Source organism: Prionailurus viverrinus, chromosome A3 (genome assembly GCF_022837055.1).
Source record: "Prionailurus viverrinus isolate Anna chromosome A3, UM_Priviv_1.0, whole genome shotgun sequence".
Lineage (NCBI taxonomy): Eukaryota > Metazoa > Chordata > Mammalia > Carnivora > Felidae > Prionailurus > Prionailurus viverrinus.
In genome coordinates, this window is record NC_062563.1 from 66,500,924 (window position 1) to 66,525,080 (window position 24,157).

The following is a 24,157-nucleotide window of genomic DNA, read 5'->3' on the forward strand; positions in this document are numbered from 1 at the left end:
GTAAAACAGTAATTGTGAAACTATAAACAATCTAAATGTTCATTCATAAGAAACTTATATATGACTTCACCCAAATAATGGAATATTATATATATATATGTAAATGTTCACTGACAAGGAATGAGCTCCATAACATACTACTGAAGGAAAAAAAAAGATTAAAAATGACATATATACACCACTCATCATCAGGGAAATGCAAATCAAAACTACAACGAGATACCACCTCACACCTATCAGAATGGCTAAAATCAAAGACACAAGAAATAACAGGTGTCAGCAAGGATGTAGAGAAAAAGGAACACTTGTGTATTATTGGTGGGAACACAAACTGGTCCATCCACTGTGGAAAACAGTACAGACATTCCCTCCAAAATTAAAAACAGAACTACCCTACGATCCAGGAATCACACTACTGGGTATTTATCCAAAAAACATAAAAACAATAATTCAAAGGGATACTTGCACCCCTATGTTTATAGCAGCATTATTTACAACAGCCAAATTATGGAAGCAGCCCAGTGTGCACTGATTGATGAATGGATGAAGATATGGCACATATATACACTGTTACATTATTCAGACATAAAAAAGAATGAAATCTTGCCATTTGCAATGACCCAGATGGATATACAGAGTATAATGCTAAGTGAAATAAGTCAAAGAAAGACAAATACCATGTGATCTCATGGATATGTGAAATTTAAGAAACAAAACAAACAGGCAAAGGAAAAAGAGAGACAAACCAAGAAAGAGACTCTTAACTATAGAGAACAAACTGATGGGTTACCAGAGGGGAGGTGGGGGGGGCAGGGATGAGGAAAATAGGGGGTGGGGATTAAAGAGTACACTTACCATGATGGAAAAAATAAAATGATTTAAAAAATCCATACCCAGCAATTCCACTTTAAGAATTTATCTAAAGAAATGATAGTACTATTTTCCAAAGACTTAATAAGTAAGGATGTTAATTATGAATTAAGATAACAGCTAACGTTTCTTACACATAATCTCATTTAGTCCTCACAACTATTGCCTCCATGTTACAGTGAACCTGTTCAATAACACAGTAAATGGAAGAGGTGCGATCTGAATAACAGCCCTACACATCTAAGCAGAAACAAGAGCATAGAGGCCTTATAAGCTATGCGAAAGGGCTTGGACTTTATTCAAGGCAAGCAGTGAGGAAGCCACTGGAAGATTTTAAGCAGGAGAAATGACAGGATCAGGTCTGCAGTTTGCTAGGTAAAGAATGGTTTGGCAGGGAGGACATAAAGCAAGATGAGAGACGCCTGTACAAGTTATAGAATTAAATGTAAATGGAGAGAAGATAGATCCAAGAAATGTTAAAAAACTAGAATCAACAGGGCACCTGGGTGGCTCAGTCAGTTGAGCATCCAACCTCAGCTCAGGTCATAATCTCACGGTTCGTGGGTTCAAGCCCTGGGTCAGGATCTGTGCTGACAGCTCAGAGCCTGGAGCCTGCTTCAGATTCTGTGTTTCCCTCTCTCTGTGCCCCTCCCTTGCTCCCGCTGTCTCTCTCTCCAAATAAATAAACATTAAAAAAAAAAAAAAAGTAAAAAAAACCAAAAACAAAACAAAACAAAACACTAGAATCAAAAGGGCCAGTGACCTGTTCAATCTGAGCTGTGAAGGGAAGGCAGTATCAGGGATGACTCTCAGGTTGATGACTGGAGCAAATGGGTGGATGACAGTGCTACTTACATCACGGGGGAGAAAGAAAAAGTTGAATTTTAAGTACATTGAGTTCAAGGTAGCTATGGAACCTCAAGAGGAACACACTGTTGCATTTATGAGTCTGAAGTTCAGAGGCCACGGGCAGGAGATAAAGATTCGGGATTCATTGGCCATATTTTAGTTGCAGTCATGGCCAATGAATAATGTCATGCAGAGAGAGTGAGAGAAAAAAAGATGTTAGAAATCAAGGGAATACTGGTGTTTTAAGAACAGGTAGTCTGGAAGAAGCTCTCCGGGAGGCTGAGAAGGAGAAACTAGAGAAGTAGAAAGAAAAGCTGTGGACACTGTTGTTGCAGAAAGTCAAGATAAGAGTTTCAAGAAGGAAAAGAGTGTGTTTCCAGTGAGTTAATGCTCAGAGAAGCCCTGACAGTAAGGTCTAAAAAGTCTTTCTTTAATTTAGCAATAAAGTGACTAAGGACAGGGCATTAAAAAAAAAAAAAAAAATGACATATACATTATAGTTATACACAGAGAGAACTGCACAAATTATCACCAAAATACAAATGAAATGAGGGTTGCCTCTGGGTGGTTGGATATTTGATAATTTTTCCTTTCTCCTTTATAATTATTAATATTGTTTAAATTTTCCAAATAAATATGTACTATCTTTGTAATACGAAAACAATTCTCTTCATGTTGAAAAAAAGAAAGTATGGTTTTTAATACTACAGTTCCATTTGGGAAAAATCATCTTGAGAAAATAACTGGAAAATCCATGAAAATATGGATTCAAGGTGTTAATCACAGCACTGTCTATGATAGTGAAATATTGGCAATAACCTAAAGGATCACTAGTGAATTTGCTAAATAAATGTAGGGATAACTATATAATGGCATACTACGAAGTCATTAAAAACGAAGACAAAGATATATTCATTACTAGCTTGGTGCACTTTGAAATATTGTATGTTTCCTCATCTGTAAAATGGGACTAAAAAGAACACTTACTCATAGTGTTTTAACCTAGCTTATTAGCTATTTCCTATTGTGATCAGAAACAAAAACCTGAGGTTTATGAGTTTCCCCTCGATATCATGTACCCCTACTTCAAAACATACTTTGCTATATGCTTTTAAAAAATCTCTCAAAATTAACATTCAACTTGGCCATAAATCAAGTTAAGAAAATACGAATCTAAGAGCACAAAGGCAATGAACATCTAAGTTGAAAATAGGCAATTTCTGCATCTCTACCTTGTTTTTAAAAAATTCCTATAAATATTCATAAACTAAGCTTATTTATTCACTTATACATGTAGAAAAAAATAGTGCTGGAAGACAGAACCAGGCTGATCTGGATGCCAATGGGCCCTGTGGCCAATAAGAGGTATCTGAGATTACAGTGACAGGGAAGTGGCATCCTTACTTAACTGAACAACATCATTCATACAGGCATACTGGCTAGCTTCCTCAGTTTTACCATCACTGTACAAACATTTATTTTGTTGCTTTAAGTAGCTGAAACCAACCTGCCATGGTCTTTCCCAATCGAGTGGAATAGGGAAGGCGCCAAGCCATGTTCCTATGAAACTAGAAATTGTAGTGATCTGAAGACTGTTCTCCCAAATGGATGTAACTCTGTAAAACACAAATACGTAAATCATTGGTGGTATATACCTTAGCTGCTAGAGAATCAAACAGTGGTGCAAACTGACACTACACACATATGCTCTGTTCATTTAACGATCATCTCGAATTGGCGTATATTTACCATGAACTATTAACAAGTAATCAGTAAGAGAATATAAATGTTTTTCAGTGGGAAAGGTACTACGTGCAGCACATGGTGAAAGTCAAACAATATAGAAGAGAATTTGCAGTGAAAGCTGACTTCTTCCCACCCTTATCAACTCTGGGTCCCTTCCTAGCAGTAGCTGCTATCACCAATGTAGTACATATCCTTCTGGAAATATTTTATGCATGCACAAATATATACACAATTTTGTTTGGAATGGTATGCATTTATGTATACATCCTTTATCAAAACTCAAATGCATATTTATAAACCCAATTTTGCTGTTTTGTTTTCCCTTGTTAATTATACTAGCTATACTAGTATTCCACTGCATGGAAGGAACATCACTTATTCAACTAGTTCTTCTGATTGCACATTTCATGTAAACAAATCAACACTATTTATTTGATGGGGCAGGAGTAGAGAACAAGAACAACAGATTTCAAAATATCCAGTGATTTCGCCTACAATCCTTATTAAGTGTGTATCTTAGGGGGTAAAGGTGAAAAGACAGAATTCTGCCATTCTGAATCGGTCTGGGTTTCAGCCTCTCACAGTGTGACCACTTAGCCATGTGGAGCATGAGTCTGGTTACAGGAGAGTAAAATCCCACCGCAGTGCAGTAAGTAGGGTCCAAATATTCACTTGTTCAAAATGAAAGGTTGTGATACATAAAGTTTATGAAAAGCAGTTTTTTCCAGCCGGTGTGGGAAAAAAGGAAAACATTTCCTCTGTTAGGGGACTTCTTTCAGTAGAAATGGGCCATTACAGGGCGCCTGGGTGGTGTAGTCGGTTAAGCGTCCGACTTCAGCCAGGTCACGATCTCGCGGTCCGGGAGTTCGAGCCCCGTGTCAGGCTCTGGGCTGATGGCTCGGAGCCTGGAGCCTGTTTCCGATTCTGTGTCTCCCTCTCTCTCTGCCCCTCCCCCGTTCATGCTCTGTCTCTCTCTGTCCCAAAAATAAATAAAAAAAAAAACGTTGAAAAAAAAGAAAAAAGAAAAAGAAAAAAAAGAAATGGGCCATTACATACAAAATATACACTGAGTTAAAGTAGCCCCAAATGACAAGTCAGTTCCTAAGCCAATCCCTCTGTCACCTGTCTCTCTCGTTACTCCCCCTTGGTCCACTTACACAAGATAAGAGCTTCAGCTTGTCTGTACTGAAAATCAGGACTGGAAGAAGGTTGGAACCAATCACCACAGATCCCAATCTGTGTTATTTGCTGGGCTTCACTGTTCTTTTTATTTTATATAACACCTAAAAATGCAAGTCAATTTCTTCAGCATTCAACATGCTGAAGCATTCAACAAAACAGAGATCTGTCCCAATCCTGGAGGAAAAAAAAACTGGGGAGTTGAACGTAAAGAGGAACTCTACTGTTCAGGCAATTTAAAGGATTTTCTAGGGTTAATTTTTGACTATTTGTGGCTGACAAATGTTGACTAGCTTTCACTTAACACGTAAGTCCTCTATGTTGCAATACATAAAGTGATGTGCCTAGAGACATAAAGTCTGGGAGAGGCTGCGAGTAAGGTTTACTTTCTGCTGGGAAGAATTTACTTCTCCCATTTTATGGAAGAGGAAGTTCCATCAGAATTGGGAGAATGAGTGGCATCTGGGCTTGACAAACTGGAGACAGAGCTGTACTGCAGACAGAAAGAACTCAAGTAAAAGTGGTTGAGGCTGAGTGGAAGAATGGGAAATAAGGCTGGGTAAGTAGGTTACAGTTAGGATTTTTAAAAATAGCACCTTTACTGAGTACAGTGAAAACCTGCCCCGGATAGCCCTTTCTCAGCCATACAATTTACTCACTTAAAGCACACAATTCAATGGTCTTTAGTGCATTTAGAGTTGTGCAACCATCATCCCAAAATGACACCCTTTTACCCATTAGCACTCACTCCCCAATTCCCCTTTCCTCCAGCCCCAGGCAACCACTTTCTGTCTCTAGGGATTTGCCTATTCTGAACATTTCATATAAATGGAATTTGTGATTGGCTTCTTTCACTTAGTGTAATATTTTCAAGATCCATCCATTTTTTTTAAATTTTTTTTTCAATGTTTATTTATTTTTTGGGGGGACAGAGAGAGACAGAGCATGAACGGGGGAGGGGCAAAGAGAGAGGGAGACACAGAATCGGAAACAGGCTCCAGGCTCTGAGCCATCAGCCCAGAGCCTGACACGGGGCTCGAACTCCCGGACCGCGAGATCGTGACCTGGCTGAAGTCGGACGCTTAACTGACTGCGCCACCCAGGCGTCCCAAGATCCATCCATTTTGTAGCACCTGAAAATACTTCTTTTTTATTGTCAAATAACATTTTGCTGTATGGATATACCACATTTATTCTCTCTATGCATCAGCTGGACATCTGAGTTTTGAGTTTTTGGCTACTATGCATAATGCCACTATAAACATTCATGTGCATGTTTTGTGTTCTCATTTTTCTTTGGGATATACGAAGAAATGGAATTCCTGGGTCATATGGTAACGGTGTTTAATCTTGTAAAGGAACTGCCAGACTGTTTCCCAAAGCATCTGAGCCATCTTATATTGCCACTCGCAGTGTACGAGAGTTCCAATTTCTCCCCATCTTTGCTAATGTTTGTTTTTTTAAATTTTTTTAATGTTTATTTATTTTTGAGAGAGAGACAGAGAGAGAGCACAAGCAGGGAAGGGGCAGAAAGAGAGGGAGGCAGGGGATCCAAAGTGGGCTCCATGCTGACAGCAAGACAGCCTGATGCGGGGCTCGAACTCGTGAACTGAGAGATCATAGCCTGAGCTGAAGTCAGACGCTTAACTGGCTGAGTCACCCAAGCACCCCTCTAATACTTGTTATTATTTGATTACAGTCATCTCAGTGGGTGTGAAGCAGTATCTCATTGTGGTAGAATTAGGGTTAGGATTTTAGGAAAGCCTGAAAAGTCAAACTGAAGAAGCCACTGAAGGTTTTAAATCAAGGCAGAGATGATCAAAGCTATGTCTCAACAAGGGTTATGTACATGTCTTATCTAACCTCTAAGCTCCAAGTTCCTTGGGCTTGAGGGGCAAGATCCATGTCTGCACATTTTTCACTTTTATAGCACACTGAGGCCATTTGATATTTGTTACAAAAAGTGCAAACATGCAAGAGGTTGTCCTCTATTTTATTTGATGCACCCAAGGGAGTTTATGATCTTACATATAATATAGGAAAAAAAGGAACCAGGAGCTGGTTTTAAAAATAGAAAAACTGTGTAGCCTATCTTTGTAAAATTAAAATTTTGCATTTATCAAAACCATAGTATGTATAAGCACCTTTAAGGTCCCACATCGTATTAGATGAGCACACCTACTAACAATCCCTCCCTGCATCCCTCCCCACTCCTGAAATCCACTCCCAAGGCAGAAACATTATGAACTCGTCAGTGTTTCTCGAATGTAACGAACATACACTATGTATAGAGTTTGTAAGACTTAGTTACTCCCTGCTTTCTACAATGGAAGAAGAGGACTTAGCACTCTTCCCACAAGCCTCCCATCACCATGTGCTCATTCTCTCTGATTCACCATCCCCTCCTTGATGGTAACATCCTCTCCTCCTGGCTGAATCCACAGCACAGCATCTACATTAATATGACTATGAAAATGTTTGTCATAGCTGAACCACACAATAAACCACAGTCACATTTCCTTTCTTATAGATTTTAAATTTTCTTTGGATGTTAAGAACTGCCTCTTTTCCAATCTCTATTTGCTTAGGTACTTGTTACTAAACCATCCTCAAATATTCTAAAGAAACTAAACATAACCTCTAAATTCTTGTTTGTGTTCTTTGTTCTCCCTCTTTCTCTTGTGGAGGGCACCTCACCTGCTGCGAGTGGGACTGGTTGCCCTCTAAGCCTGAGGCACAGCCACTGTCCTCTAAGCTCCCTACACCATCATCCTATGAATTCCCTTTGCCTCTCTCAATGCTTTTAGGTCTCCTGCTTCCCAAATTCCAAGACTTTCCCCTATTTTCCTTTTTTTTTTTTTAAAGCACCTCCTTCAGTAGATTCCTGAGAAAGGGTAAAATAGATTTTAATTTTTTTTTTCAACGTTTATTTATTTTTGGGACAGAGAGAGACAAAGCATGAACGGGGGAGGGGCAGAGAGAGAGGGAGACACAAAATCGGAAACAGGCTCCAGGTTCTGAGCCATCAGCCCAGAGCCTGACGCGGGGCTCGAACTCCCGGACCGCGAGATGGTGACCTGGCTGAAGTCGGATGCTTAACCGACTGCGCCACCCAGGCGCCCCAGATTTTAAAGATCGTTTAAAGTCTGAAAATGACTTTATTGTAGTTGTTGGAAATCATTTTGCCTTAGAAGTTTGAAGACATTGCTCCATTATTTTCTGTTTCCCACCTGAAAAGTTCAGACATTCTGGCTCCCAGTCCTCTCTAGGTAACATGTGCCCCCCCCTTCCCCAACCCCCCTACAACACACACTGCCCTCTCTGGTAGCCTTCAGAATCATCTTTTTCCTGGTGGTTATCTAAAATTTCACAAGCCTGTGCCTTGGAGTGGGTGTCTTTTCAGCCATAATGCTGGAAACCAATGAGCCTTTTTTTAAAACAATTTTTTTAATGTTTATTTTTGAGAGACAGAGTGTGAGTGGGGAGGGGCAGAGAGAGAGGGAGACACAGAATTGGAAGCAGGCTCCAGGCTCTGAGCTGTTAGCACAGAGCCCGACCTGGGGCTCAAACCCACAAACTGTGAGATCATGACCTGAGGAAGCAGGATGCTTAACTGACTGAGCCACCCAGGCACCCCACTCATGGGCTTTCTTAATCTACAGTCACAAGTCTTTTGGTTCTTGACATTTTCTCTTTAAAGACTTATAAAGTCTTGCTTTTTCTACCCAGATCCCCTAAAAATTTTCTGTTTTTCTTACTCTTTTGCTGGGAATACTACCATGTGGAATTAACCCTCTGATTTTTTTTAAATCTTTTAACCCATTTCCCATATTTTTGCCTTTTCTGTTTGGCTAAGGGATCTTTCTAACTTTGTCTCTACTTCTGTTGATTTTTTTTTTTCTTATTTTTTAATTTCCAGGAGCTTTCTTGTTCTCAGAATATTCCTTTTGACTGCCTCCTGTTTGTGTTTTCTAGATGTGAAAACAATGGACATTTTTAAAGTTATCTTCTGGTCTTTATATCGCCTTTGTTTCTGAGTTTCCTTTTGTTTTCATTTCTGCCTTTCACTTTAGAGGTGTTCCTGAAATGTCCAATGATTGTTCATTTCTCATTCTACTTAAAACACTACATATGAGGGGCGCCTGGGTGGCGCAGTCGGTTAAGCGGCCGACTTCAGCCAGGTCACGATCTCGGGGTCCGGGAGTTCGAGCCCTGCGTCAGGCTCTGGGCTGATGGCTCAGAACCTGGAGCCTGTTTCCGATTCTGTGTCTCCCTCTCTCTCTGCCCCTCCCCCGTTCATGCTCTGTCTCTCTCTGTCCCAAAAATAAATAAACGTTGAAAAAAAAATTTAAAAAAAATAAAAAAACAAAAACAAAAACAAAAACACACTACATATGAAATGTCCAGAATAGGCAAATCCAGAGAGACTGGAAGTATTTTAGCAGTTGCCTGGGAAGGGGGGAAGGGGGTATGTAAGGGTGGGCAGGAGAGGGACTGCTAATGGGCAGAGTTTCTTCTTGGCGTGGCAAGATGTTCTAAAATTAGATTGTGGTGATGGTTATAAAGCTGAGCCTATACTTAAAAACTACTAAGTTGTACACTTTAAATGGGTGGGTTTTATGGTCTGAAGTTGTATCTCAATAAATGTATGTTTTAAAAAACAACAAAAAAGTGAACACTAAACAGATGACTAGATGTCCACTGAGTACAAGCGGGCTTCACTGCCCCAGGGACTGATTAGGGACCTTGGCTTTTAGAGAACCCCCAAATATCAGTATCTGCAGGTTCTTCTCTTATACCATTTTTCACTGAAAGAAGTATTTCCGTACTCTACCTAGATTGCGTAAGCCTGGTTGTCAGTGTTTTGGACCAAGCAAGCGAAAAGGACGAGGCAAAAGATGAGGAATCATTATTCAATACATAGAATTTCACTTAATCCTTATTCCCTCCAGAGGTTTTATCAAACAGGCTCAGGTTGTGGGGACAGCCGGAGTAGTTGGGGGGTACAGTTATATTTTCTCCATCTTCTCTCCCCCACTACATAACCTCTAATGCTCATATTATTTTTGTAGTGTTTATATATTGTTCTGTAACCCTAATTTTCAACTGTTTTTCTAATGTAGTGGGTCCCCTTAATGTACAAACTGAATGATTCCTCCATTTGGGGAAACTGTCTTCTAGTCATATTTTGAATTAATTTGTTTTGTTATTTTAGGGACACTACTAGCTAGTCTTAAGCTCATCTCCTTTGTTCTCTGCATTTATCATTTCTTTTCTAACTACTTTACTCTTCCCTACCCCTCATTTGTTTTGATTAGCTCAAACCTTTCCTCCATGCTAGAACTTAATTTTCTAACTTGTCTATGTTTCTAATATATGACATGTGATGGTGTGGTTTGGATTCTCATTTTAATTAATTCCGTAATCTCCTTCTCCACCTCATTTTTTTCCCATCATCTTATCTTTGAGCTCTTATTTTATTGAATTTATGCCCTTAATAATATTTTTCTATGACAAACTGGGTAGTTTGTTTTTGTTCCTTGAGTACTACTTTCTTCCAGGCTGGATTCTTTTGTCTTTCACATGCCTTTTTCTTCTTCTTATTCTATAACATGTTTTTAGAGTTGCCATGCCATTTCTTTTCATCTTGCTCACACTTCACAAGGGCAGCCTGCCCACACTACATATTTGCTCAGATACCATGAGTGAACTATCTAGGAAGCTGTCTTCTCATCTTAACTACAATTTTTCCTGTCTTGAAGCTGAATTTTGAGTGCTGGATGTTATCTTCTACTCAGTTTTCTGTAACATGAGGCAGAAGAAAAGAAGGGACGCAGGGTAAGGGATATACTATCCCTGTAATTTAATCAATAATATTCAGCTGAAATTTAATACATGGTTCAATAGATCCAACTTTCAAAAATTTCTGGCCAGGGCTTATGTATCTCATTAGAAATCAGACGACGCGATGATGGTAACAGTCAGCCCCCTTGGCAAAGCCCAGTAGGCAACAGCCCTCATAAACTATAAAAAAGTAAAAAGTCCTGATTGGGATGCAGGGAAACTAGCATTCTATTGGTAGGTATATACATATTCTTCCAATTAGAACTTTAGTTTGGCAGTGTCTGTCAACTTCTTTTTTTTTTATTTTATTTTTTTTTTTTTATTTTTTATTTTTTTATTTATTTTTGGGACAGAGAGAGACAGAGCATGAACGGGGGAGGGGCAGAGAGAGAGGGAGACACAGAATCGGAAACAGGCTCCAGGCTCCGAGCCATCAGCCCAGAGCCCGACGCGGGGCTCGAACTCACGGACCGCGAGATCGTGACCTGGCTGAAGTCGGACGCTTAACCGACTGCGCCACCCAGGCGCCCCTCAACTTCTTTTGACGTAGGAATTCTACTCCAGGAATCTAGTCTACAGGAACTGTTATACACATATATAGTTATATAGTACAAAGATGTTCATAATAACATTATTTATAATCCTGAAAATTTGATATAATCTTCAATAGGGAATTAAATAAACTATGGTACGTGGAATGCTTGCCCAACATTCGTCCCATCCCTGATGACCAGACTAATTAAATCATGGTGATCCCATTCTCTCTCCCAGTGATTAGCTTAGGAGAGTGATTAGCTCTCAAGGGAAAGGACTGCTGCCATCTCACTAACAGCCTGAGGATAAGAACCAGGAAAATCAGTGAGAAGCACAGCTACACCTTGACTATCTATCTGTATCTAGAACCATACAATCTCTGCTATGTGAGATAATCAGCTTCCTGATTGTTCAAACCAATATAAACAGAAGTATTCTTAATTAAGGATGATGATTGTTCAAACCAATATAAACAGAAGTATTCTTAATTAAGGATGAAGATATACTAAAGACATTATGTAGGAAAAATTAGATTATACAATTAAAGATGTTCCTAATAAGTAAAGAAAAAAAAAAGTAAGTTATAAAGCAGTGATAGAATAACCATTTTTTGCTTTTAAATTGCAAATAAGTGATATGTGTGGACAAAATTAGACTAAAATCTGTCAGTAATGGCTGCTTCTTTGATAGGATTACTAGGATCTTGAACTTCCTATATTTTTCTACTATTCAAACTCTTACATATTCTTTTGAAATAAACACGATAAATATTTTTGTATAACTATGAATGTTTGAGAAGGCCAACTCTAACATCAAACAAATTAATCTATCGAATTAACTATTCCCTAACTCATTTAAAATTTGACATGCTTTTTATGCTAAATTCTTTTTTTTTTTTTTCAACGTTTATTTATTTTTGGGACAGAGAGAAGACAGAGCATGAACGGGGGGGGGGGGGGGGGGGGGGCAGACAGAGAGGGAGACACAGAATCCGAAACAGGCTCCAGGCTCTGAGCCATCAGCCCAGAGCCTGACGCGGGGCTCGAACTCACGGACCGCGAGATCGTGACCTGGCTGAAGTCAGACGCTTAACCGACTGCGCCACCCAGGCACCCCTATGCTAAATTCTTAAAGTATGATAAAAGTGCTAGGGAAGAAACCACTATCACTAAGTTATGGTGGAGGAATGAAAACTTAAGTTGCAGTTGCCCTCTCACGACAAAGTTCAAATTAGTTTTATACTACATCGACTGAAAGAATTCCCTTCTCCATAGCTGCCTATGCCCTGCACTCCTGGGTCTGCTACCTAAACCAGAAAGAGGTACTAGGGCAAACAGCAGTCAGCATTGGGAGTGTGAAATATACAAATGCTCCCTGACATTTGTTAATCCATTTGACAAACATTTCTGAAGCATTTGCTATTTGATTTCACTCATCATCTCACTCAGTTCTGACAATAACCCTGCAAAGTGCATATTAGTATTGTTCTAACAATATCACATATGAGGATCTCTGAAGTTAAATAGCTTATCTAAGATCACTTGGCTACTAAGCAGTAAGGAGAGGGCAGGAACTCATTTTCTGACCCTCAGTTTCTGTAGCCTTCTAAAACCATCCGATGATCTGCATTCAAGTTACCTCTTACTGGCTATTCGAGGGCTTAGGCAAATCACTTAATCTGTCAGCTTTCTAGTACCTTCACCTAGAAGATGGTGAAAACAGGAGTATGTCATCAGACTGCTGTGAGAATTAAATGCTTTAAGACACATGAAAATGCTTTAAAAGTTATTACTTTTGCATATTACTATTTCATACCCCTATGTGATGCTAAATAAAATGTTTCGTATTATAAGTTATTTTCTTTATTTTCTTTTATTTTATTTTTTTAATTTTTTTTTTGAACGTTTATTTATTTTTGGGACAGAGAGAGACAGAGCATGAACGGGGGAGGGGCAGAGAGAGAGGGAGACACAGAATCGGAAACAGGCTCCAGGCTCTGAGCCATCAGCCCAGAGCCTGACGCGGGGCTCGAACTCCCGGACCCCGAGATCGTGACCTGGCTGAAGTCGGACGCTTAACCGACTGCGCCACCCAGGCGCCCCATAAGTTGATTATTTTTAGCTATAGCCCCTCAGCACCTTTTTTGCAGCCTACTGAAGTTTAAGTGGCATCAGAGAAATCTAACTTTTTTTTTTTTTTTTTTTAAATCAGCACATAGCCCGAGGCGGGGCTTGAACTCAAAAACTGTGAGATCATGACCTGAGCTGAAGTTGGGATGCTCAACCAACTGAGCCACCCAGGCGCCCCCAAATCTAACAACTTCTTGATACAGGACTAACTTTCAATGTCCCCCCAAATAAGCTAAGTATTGGCAAAACCTGAACCACTATAATTTTCATTTTGACTAGATAGTGTATTAATTTGGTTCAAATTTCAAAAGACACCAAAGGGTAGTTGGTGGAAAGTCTTCTGAGATGGGCTCCGAGCTTCTCAGATTCTCCCCCCCCCAGAGATAACCAATGTTTTTATCAGTTTCTTATGTATTCTTCCAAAGTTATACAGGTATATCTATCCTCTCCTGTTCACTTTTTACACAAATGGTAGTATCTTACACACATTTCTTCACCTTGCTTTTTTCCACTAACAGCATATCAGTAAATAAATGGCTGGTTGTTTTTTTTTTTTTTATAGCTGCATTAAATTTAATTTAATCCTCTCATTTTTTTAAAGATTTCTTTTTAAAAAAAAATTTTTTTTAACGTTTATTTATTTTTGAGACAGAGAGAGAGACAGAGCATGAACGGGGGAGGGTCGGAGAGAGGGAGACACAGAATCTGCAACAGGCTCCAGGCTCTGAGCTGTCAGCACAGAGCCTGACGCGGGGCTCGAACTCACGGACCATGAGATCGTGACCTGAGCCGAAGTCGGCCGCTTAACCGACTGAGCCACCCAGGCGCCCCTAATCCTCTCCTTATTAAAGGACATTTAAGCTATTTTCAAAGCTACAATGAGTAATCTAACACATTTAATATTTTTTAGGTATGAAAATATATCTAGTACATAAAATCTCAGAAGTGGAACTGCTAGGCCAAAGATGGATACTTTTAATCTTTATAGGTATTACTAAACAAGAATTTGAACCAATTTATATTCCCATTGGCGCTTACTTCCCCAAACCCTTATCACTATGTATTATGAAACATATATTTTTTTCAGTCTGCTAGCTGGAAAATGGTATTTCCCTTCCTATAATTTTTAGTTTTACTTTGTTACAGATCCTTCTGAGAAGGGATAAAGTGCTGACAGGTGCAAAAACAAGGTGACAATAAATTTATTCTGCAAATCTCAAAGAATTCAAAAGGCAAATTTTATAATAAATTTTTACAAAGCTCTTTTTAACCCAGCAGAACCCAGCAGAACCCAGCAATAATAGGCATTGCTCTAAGACATAGTTCAGGGTAAACAGAGAAACAGGTTAAAGCAGGATCAGAAAATATATGCATATTAAATTCATGGTAAGTTACTAAGAGAAATTAAGGATAGTTTCTCTGTTTCCCTTGAGTTTTAAAGTTTGATTTTTTTTTCAATTCAAAAATATTAGGAATTTCTATATAATAAGTTCTGCTAAAATGCTTGTTTTGAACATTGAAATTTGTTCCAATTTGACTGATACATTAGGGAACAATATGAGCAATTTAGTCTGTGAGAAAAATTTAAGTGAACACAAAAAAACTACACCCAATTGCACTAAGCAGTATGTGAATACACAAAACATGCACATCCCTCAAACATCTACCAGATAATCAAGATAGTGTGGTACTGAGATAAGGATACACATATAGGTCAATGGAAAAAAAAACTAAAGATCATGAATTTACGATCAACTGATTTTTGACAAGAGTGCCAAAATCACTCAAAGGGGGGAAAATAGCCTTGGTTAGTAGCAAATGGTGCTAGGACAACTGGCAAGCCAGGTGCAGAAGAATGAAGTTAGACCCTTATCCCCATGGTACACAAAAACTAACACAAAATGGACCAACGACTCGAATGTAAAACCTAAAATTATTTAACTCTTAGAAGAAGACAGAGGAGTTAATCTTTATGACCTTGGATTTGGCCACGGATTCTTAGAAATGACCCTAAACGAACAAGCAACAAAAGAAAAAAACAGATGAATTAGATTTCATCAAGATTAAAAACTTTTGTGCTTCAAAAGACACAATGAAGAAAGTGAAAAGACACCCCACAAAAAGAAAGAATGTGCAAATCATGTATATGATAAAGGACTTGTACTTAGAATATATAAAGAACTTAATAATAATAAACACGGCAAATAATCCAAATAAAAAATGAGGAAACGATCTGAAGAGATATTTCTCCAAGGAAAATATATAATTGCCAATAGGCACATGAAAAGATGCTTGAGGGGTGACTGGGTGGCTCAGTCGGTTGAGCGTCCGACTTCGGCTCAGGTCATGATCTCACAGCTCGTGAGTTCGAGCCCTATGTCGGGCTCTGTGCTGACAGCTTGGAGCCTAGAGCCTGCTTCGGATCCTGTGTCTCCCTCTCTCTCTGCCCCTAACCCACTTGCATTCTGTCTCTATCTCTCTCAAAAATAAATAAACATTAAAAAAAAATTTTTTTTTAAAAAAAGAAAAGATGCTTGACATCACTGGTCAGTAGGGAAATGCAAATAAAAAACACAAGGAGGTTAACACTTCACACCCACTAAGATGGTGATCATCAAAAGACCAGATAATAACAACTGTTGGCAAGGATGTGGGGGAATTGGAGCCCTCATACATTGCTGTGTGAATGTAAAATGGTGTAGCCACTCTGGAAAACAGTCTAGCAGTTTCTTCAACAACTAAATAGGGAGTTACCATAAAACCCAGCAATTCCACTGCTAGGTATGTACTCAAAAAAATAAATAAATAAAAATAAAAACCTATGTCCATACAAAAACCTGTGTACAAATGTTTGCAGGAGCTTAGCCATAACAGCAAAAAGTAGAAACCACCAGATGTCCATCTTGATGAGTGGACAGACAACATGTGGTATACAGCCACACAAGGGAATGTTATTCAGCCATAAAAAGGAATGAAGTACTGCATAGATGAGCTTTGGAAATATTATGGTATGTGAAAGAAGCCAATCACAAAAGATCACATATTATATGATTACACTCTTATGAAATGTCCAGAAGAGGCAAATCTATAGAACCAGTAATGAGAATTAGTAGTTGCTTAAGGCTAGGGGAGGGGAGATAAGGAATTGATAGCTAAAGGGTATGGAGTTTATTTTTTGACGTGATGAAAATGTTCTAAATTTGACTGCAGTGATTGCTGCACAATTCTGGGAGTATATTAAAAACTATTGAATTGCACACTTTAAATAGGTAAAGTGTATGGTATTTGAATTACATCTCAATCCCTCCCTGGCTTGCTGGAGGAGGGGTGGATGGGGGATGGGCTAAATAGGTGATGTGTATTAAGGAGGGCAACTGTTAGGATGAGCGCTGGGTGTTACGTATAAGCGATGAATCACTAAATTCACTCCTGAAACTAAAATTACACTACATGTTAACTAACTAGAATATATATAAAAACTTGAAACATAAAAAAGCAAAAACAAAAACAAACAAAACAAAATCCCATCTCTCATCTCTCTTAGTTTCCCTCATGTGTATGAGTCACATCTTCCATATCTGGTCTTTAACTTCCTGTCAGATTTCCAACAAACCTCCTTTACCACTTCATAATAATTTACAAGTGGCAACTCTTCCCACACCTACTTCCAAAACCAAATTTCAGGGTTTTTTCGAAGCAAAAGTACCATATTCATTATAATGCTTATAAATTTCTTAACTATTTAACATATATAAAACTGAACTATCATTTTTATTAAGTTCCTATCTTTTTTTATGTGTTACTGTCAAAGTTTTTGAGTGTTATGCCTCAAGCCTGTCTTTCCTCTAGGCTCTGTGTTTTTTATTGCCCAATTTTGCATAGTGCGGGGATTTCAAGGAATGCATACGCCACATTATAGCAGAACTTACTGCAGAATGAGATGACAACATCTCCCCCAAATATACCATTACCAGAAACACAGTTCAAAGCTGGATAAATCACCAATCCAAACTTACAATGTTTCAACTGGTCTTCACTATTTAAAAATTTCAACTGAAGGGGCACCTCAGTGGCTCAGTTGGTTAAGTGTCCCAACTCTTGATTTCCGCTCAGGTCATGATCTCACACTAGTGAGATCCAGCCCTGAGAGGGGCTCCATGCTGAGCGTGGAGCCTGCTTAAGATTTCTCCCTCCCTCTCTCTCTCTGCCCCTCCCCTACTTGCATGCACACATTCTCTTTCTCTCAAAAAATAAGTTACAAAATTTTTAAAAATTTCAAACTAAAATGCTAAAAGAAAGAAATGCCATTAGGGATACTATAGTAATGACGTGTGGAAGTTTTCTTTCTTTTTTTTTTTTTTAAAATTTTTTTTCAACGTTTTTTATTTTTGGGACAGAGAGAGACAGAGCATGAACGGGGGAGGGGCAGAGAGAGAGGGAGACACAGAATCGGAAACAGGCTCCAGGCTCTGAGCCATCAGCCCAGAGCCTGACTCGGGGCTGGAACTCCCGGACCGCGAGATCGTGACCTGGCTGAAGTTGGACGCTTAACCGACTGCGCCACTCAGGCGCTCTTTTTTTTTTTTTTTAAGTTTATTTTGAGAGAGCGAGAGCGAATGCACACACGTGCACGAGCAGGGTGAGGGGCAGAGAGAGAGGGAGACAGAGAATCTCAAGTAGGCTCCTTGCTGTCAGTGTGGAGCCCAACACGGGCTCAATTCCACAAACCATGAGACCATAACCTGAGCTGAAATCTAGAGTTGGGCGCTTAACTGAGCCATCCAGGCTCCCCTGGGAAAAAGTTTTCAATGTTTACATTCCTATTTTCTAGAGACCTTATCAACACCAGAAGATGGTTCTGAAGGGGAACAAACAATATTCATTGCAAAAGGAAAAAGTCAGTAATTTATGGAGCCTAGCGACCCAAGATGCTTCCTCTGCACTACTTGGGCTGTTCCTTTCCAAATCACAAAAAATACCACTTTTATTTCAGTTTCTATGGCTTCATTCATTTCCCTAACATGGGAGTCATTCCCTTTTCCCTTCATCTCACCAAATCTCACACTTCTGATCGAAATCCTTTATAGGTCATTCCCCCCTTCCAGCTCATTCTTCATTGGTTTCCTACCTCTCTGAGTTCCAACAGCACTTACTATATGATTTACACAATTTTAATCTCATATTGTTTGCTCATTTCATTCATGTCCCTTGAACGCACAGCTCCTCAGGGAGAGAATCATGGCTAATATTTCAGAATCCACACAAAGCTTGCACAGCATGGAATACAGAGTAAGAGCTCAAGTTTTTGCTACTGGGTGATAAACAGGACAAAATAATGGGCACCAAATAACTTCACAGGTTTTTTAGTTACAATGTAACCATTTTTGTTAGGAATGATTTGAATGCGTTTCAAGAAGCTAAAATTTTAACTTAGCTGTGTTGAATATATATACATATATACACACGTGTGTGTGTGTGTGTGTGTGTGTGTGTGTGTGTTTGTGTATGGCTGCTAAGAAAACAAAATCCTGTAAAACCTCAGGTGTCTTACCACAAAGAAGCTAAACAAGAAATTATAGCTGTTTCACTAAGCGTTTTTAGATTGTAGACCCCAATTCTACATTATAAGATGTACGGAAGCAGTTTTATCTGTAGCAATTTTATCACAGTGACAAATCATCCCTGAGGAGTGATTCTCAAAGCCTTCTTTTGGTAGCAGAAACCTTTTTTCAAACAAAAGGCTACGTGGAATCCTACCACACAGAAGAAAAGGAGAGCTGAACTTGCGAAAGTGGAAGGAGGAACCTGTAGTTCTCCTCAAATGCATACCACCTCTTGCCTGTCTCCAGTCCCCAAATGCAGTGGGCCCTTAAGGCATCCCTGAGAACATACAGTGCTGAAAAACACTCATAAAACAATCAGCAAGCTGCCATAAATAGAAAAACACTAATTTTTAAAATGTAAAGTTTACTAATCACTAAAATGTGAAGTTAAAACTTACCCATTTCTACTGAAAACTCTCAGCCATGCTTTGATGTTTGGTCCTAACAAACACAAACAAGGTACAGTAGTAAAAGTAGACAAAATAACTGCAAATAAAAATGTTTCCAACACCAGCCTAGGAAAAAAAAAATCATTAATTTTTTAAAAAGCATTAAAGATTCATATACACACATAATCTTTGTTTCTTAAATACATTTAATATAAAAACATTTTCTTACACTTTACTTTGAAAGATAACACAAGTCCTACCAAAATGATAACTATAAAAAATGTATTGAAATGCAAGCTCTAAAAAACAATCTAGCAAGTATCTGGCTTTAAAGATAGAATTCAGAAGTGTTAAATGCCCTGTAATCCATACGACACTCCACTACGAGAAACCCCTTTTCTAGATAATTAACTTTCTTCCTGAATAGGCTCTGGAACTTTCTTTTGCAACCACTGGTTCAACTCTAGCTTGTATTGGAACCACACGGAAAGCTAGATAAACTAAACTTAGGGGGCTGCACCCCTAGAGTTTCTGAGACCTGATAATTTGCCTTTGATAAAATGCAGATGCTGCTGGTTTTAGAACCACTGCTCAAGACATTCATCCTACTCTAAAATGGATTATAAAGAAACTACCATTTCTCATTACAAAGGTCTTATCCTCCCCTCTCTAGGAATTACCTGTGAATTTAGTGTGTATATAAAACTATACATATAACTATGTGTGCGTGCTTATGTATCACATCACTGGTTTCACCGTAATCATTAATCACTGCTAAATGAAGTTTCCCAATCCATGATGAACATATATAGGAAATATTCATGAATTGAGTTTTTTTAAAAAACTGGTCAGCTCTGAAAAAGTTTTGAGTTAAATTTTGCCTTTAAACTACAAACATTAGCTTATTAAATAATTAAATGCAGGGATTTATTGACTTTTCTTGAGAAAACAAACTCTTTTCAAGCACTTCAGAATCACATTTCCTAAGAATTGATATGCTAACTGTAACTAATTTAGACATGTCATTATAGTAAATTCACTCACAAGTCCTAAGGGCCACACATTTATTGGTATAGTATAGTTTCTCATCTACCTCCCCACCCCCCACATGCAATGCAGTAATAGAAGGCTAGTTGATAGGAGCATTTAATGAATTATGTCATTCTACCATTTTTTAAAAGAATAACACTACTAAGGAAAGGCAATGATGTCAGTATCCTTCTGTGATCCAGTAATTAAACACACGACATTTCTTCTCTAATCACCAACAGATTTAGTCTTTGTTTAGTATTAGTAAGCGAGCATTTTAAAACATAATTGCCTTGGGGCGTCTGGGTGGCTCATTCGGTTGAGCGTCTGACTTTGGCTCAGGTCATGATCTTATGGTTCGTGAGTTCGAGCCCCATTTCGGGCTCTGTGCTGACAGCTCAGAGCCTGAAGCCTGCTTCGGATTCTGTGTCTCCCTCTCTCTGCCCCTCCCCCACTCACGCTCTGTCTCTCTCTCAAAAATAAACATTACAAAAAATTAAAACCAAAACATAATTGCCTGAAGGTAAAAATTTCACACTTACTCTATGAGTGGTGCTCCATACAGAACAAAAATTACATGAAAGAAGAAACATGACATAAGAAAGTAGATACAACATTTCAAAAACCTGGTTACCTAAAAAAGAAATAAGAATGATTTAAAGACTCAAGACAATGCCTAGAGGACAGCAAATGCTTCCAATTTATCTACAAACACAACTTCTTCCCATGGGTGAAACAGCTAAATATTCTTTCCTTTGAGTAGCCTGAAGTCAGATCCCATGTCTGGCACACATTCAGGTGCATGGCCCTCTATATAGCTCCACACAACAGCCTACAAGTTACAAACCGACCCTCATATTCCACCCACCCAATCAGCACTAGAATAAAAAAGCATTTCTGTTCCTAGGGTATCGAGCTATGTTATTAATCAGTATTTATAAAATATTTACCGACATCAGGATGCTAGAACACAAAAAAACCCACACAGTCCTAATTATGTGATACATGAAATATTTGCAGAAAATAATAATAATTCTTTTCATTTAAAAACAAAATTCCTAATAAAACTGTACCAATACTAAATTAATCCCTAAATCATATTCATGTTATTATATGATCCATTTGAAAAAAGACCTGCGTGTCCGCAAATCAGAGTGGGACCTACTTGATTTGAAGCTTAAAAAGATCTAATTATAAAACACATGTTGAGTTTTTTAATCACAGAGCAGTAAATGTGTTTTAAATTACCTAGGACAGTTTACATATAGTATTGGATAACGTTAAGTGAGGACTTTATTAAAGTAATAGTTAAGTGTTATCCTCTAGTAAACATTTCAGAAAGTAGATTCTAACATCTGAAAATTCTAACACTAGTCAAGGAAGTGCTTAAAACAAAGCTACCAGAGAGGCTTTTTTTGTAATTTCTGAGAAACCCATTAAGTTTCTTTCAGAAATGCAAAAAAATAAATGAAAATAAACTAAAATGTCTTCTAAAGTTTAAAGATAGGACTACTGCATCACATATTTATCTTCAATGGTGACTTAAAACATGACTATATAGGTTCACAATGCTATAGTATCCACTGAAGACACTCTAATTCCACAGCTGATGCATGGCTAGGATCTATCAAACATTGTAGGCAGCATTCCAGCAATAATAGGCCACTGATTTTGGCAGGGGGGCAGGGGGAAACATGTCCTCTACTCACTGTAAATAACCCCATAATGACATGACTAATACTTCATTCTTTCATTAAAAGAAACACCATCTCTATCTAAAAATCAGTTATCAAGAAATAAGCCTTACCTTATATGATAATGAACTTCTTTTAGAGGATGCATTTGGTTTCACTACTAAATATAATACTAGATTGACGGCAGTTACAAAAACAGAACAGACGCACAACCATGTCAAGTGTGTTTCCAATATTGAGAAGTTCTCCAAGAAGAATGATGGAATGAAGATGCTTAGGATAATTGAAAATATGCATAAAAGATGAGTATACAGTAGTCTCTTGATATCAGTATCTTTCATGGTGTTTTCTTGAGTGGCTATCTAATGAAAAACAAATTAAGAAAAGAGCATATGCAATAATGACCTTTTCCATTGTTTAAATGCTCCAACGCCTAAAAGTAAGTATGTACCAATTTTCTATGTGCAATAATGTATTAGTTTCAGAGTATGAGAAGATGCGTATGTATAAATTCACATGTAGAGTAATATGGTTCAAAAAAGCTCTCAGAGGCTAAAAAGGACAAATTTACGAATATCTTAAACATTTGTAACTGGTTTCCGTCAAAGGGTCATGTCCTAGGCCCAATTAAGGGGTCTGGTTGTTTGGTTGTTGTTTTGTTTTGTTTTTTCCCCAAAATCACAGAGGTGAAAACAACATGCATGGATTAATGATTTGCTCTTATTGGAAATATAAGCTATGTGTTCTAAAAACCCCATGAATACACTCTGGCTAAACTGTAGGTATTCCTTTTTTAACCATTGTGGACCCCTGTCTAACCCCTGCCAGTAGTTCACACCTTCTGGCAAATGACAAGTGACGCCAAGTGCACACTTGAATACTCAAATGGTGGCCAGTGTAATCAAGAAAGTTCAAAGAACGTTATGCTAAACTAAGACAGCCCAATGCTCCAGAAATACCAAAATGACAATGTCTGTTACAGGTGCTAGGTTCCAATCAAAACTAGAGCATAAATGGAAGGAAAAAAGAGTCTACTTTCTCTTTTTATAAAATACACATTATATGTCATATATATATAACAGAGCTTATACATAACATTGGCAAATGTTAAGCAAGGGCTTTATTAAAGGTAATAGTCCACATGTTACATTGTGGTGAATATTCCAGAAAAACAAAAGGGCAAGTGCAGGCCTTATACTAACAGCTCTGAGCTAATTCGCACTGTAATTTTCAAAGGCAAATAGTCTACTGATAAAGAAACAGGCTAGGACACTTTAGGAGGCACGTCCAAGGTCCCAAGCTCTCAAGCGCTAGAGCCATGTCAGTCTCACCTCTTTAATATAAAGATATACAAAGAAGGTGAAAAGGGGAAGTTTTGCATAGCTCCTACCCTCTGCCGGCTGAGGGGCGGGGCAGAGGATCTGGAATACAGGGTCTTAAGAGCTATCTCACTTCCTCGGGCATTTTTCTGGGCCACTCTCAGAATCCCAAATGACATGAGCAGATTTGGATCTAATACAGTGAGCAAGTACCCAAACTCAAATGCTTACTGAATCAACGAACGAACAAAAAAGGAAGAGGATGGATTAAGTGCCCCTCCTGAGAAAGAAGCCCGGGGGGTGGACCTTGGCGAGCACGCGAGGACGCCCATAGTGCGCCCCTCGGGAGGCCACGGCCCTGGCCTCCGGCGTCTGACCTGGCCCGGGTCCGCAAGTATTGAGGCTGGAGAGAAGGCCTTTCTGGGCGGCTCGCATAAGAGCCTTCCCGGAAATCGCGGGACTGGTCTCTACAGCCCCACCCCAAACTCGGTCGCTGGGGACTCTGCCCAAGCCTCAGTCGGCGCGAGCGTGAGGAACGAGGAACAAGTTGAGAGGCATAATCAAAGAGCACCGGCGGGGAGACCAGGAGAAATGGAGGGTCACACACAGAAAGTCGACTCCAAAAGAGGGCCGGTCCATCAGGGCAGCCCCTGGGTCACTCCGGAAGGGTGGCGTTCGAAGGGACGGGGCACAGACGCTGACGGCCACATGGGCAGTTGGTGGGGGCTGCTTGCACCCCCCGGAGGCTCGCGTGCCGGGAGGGTTCGGCTTGGCTTACCTACTCTCCCGCCCGCGGAAGAGAAGCGGGGGTTACTACCTGCCACCATCAGGTACGACCCGCCGCCCTGACCTTCGCGCATGCGCAGGCCTGTGGGGGCGGAGACCCAAGATTGTACAGCCAATTGCAGAAGTGGAGGGGCGGGCAATGGGAGCAGCCTCGCTTCCCGCTGGCGTTTAATTCCTCCCGCGGCT

At 39.2% G+C, this 24,157-nt stretch overlaps 1 protein-coding gene across 4 annotated transcripts in view; it reads right to left on the minus strand.

Annotated features, from left to right (window-relative positions):
- Positions 1–24,108, minus strand: part of PIGF (phosphatidylinositol glycan anchor biosynthesis class F) — a 35,842-nt gene extending 11,734 nt beyond the window's left edge. The window contains exons 1-5 of one of the 4 annotated variants that reach the window (XM_047853275.1): positions 23,964–24,108; positions 21,980–22,228; positions 20,715–20,806; positions 19,153–19,269; positions 3,227–3,335 (exon numbers count right to left, since the gene is read on the minus strand). In XM_047853275.1, the coding sequence (XP_047709231.1) occupies positions 3,227–3,335; positions 19,153–19,269; positions 20,715–20,806; positions 21,980–22,207 (546 nt within the window). In that variant the 5' untranslated portion in view covers positions 22,208–22,228; positions 23,964–24,108. Of the gene's footprint in view, positions 1–3,226; positions 3,336–19,152; positions 19,270–20,714; positions 20,807–21,979; positions 23,397–23,416; positions 23,544–23,792; positions 23,937–23,963 lie in introns of those variants that run through there. The other 3 variants (XM_047853280.1, XM_047853279.1, XM_047853276.1) reach the window with 3 other exon arrangements.
- Between the last annotated feature and the right edge of the window lie 49 nt (positions 24,109–24,157).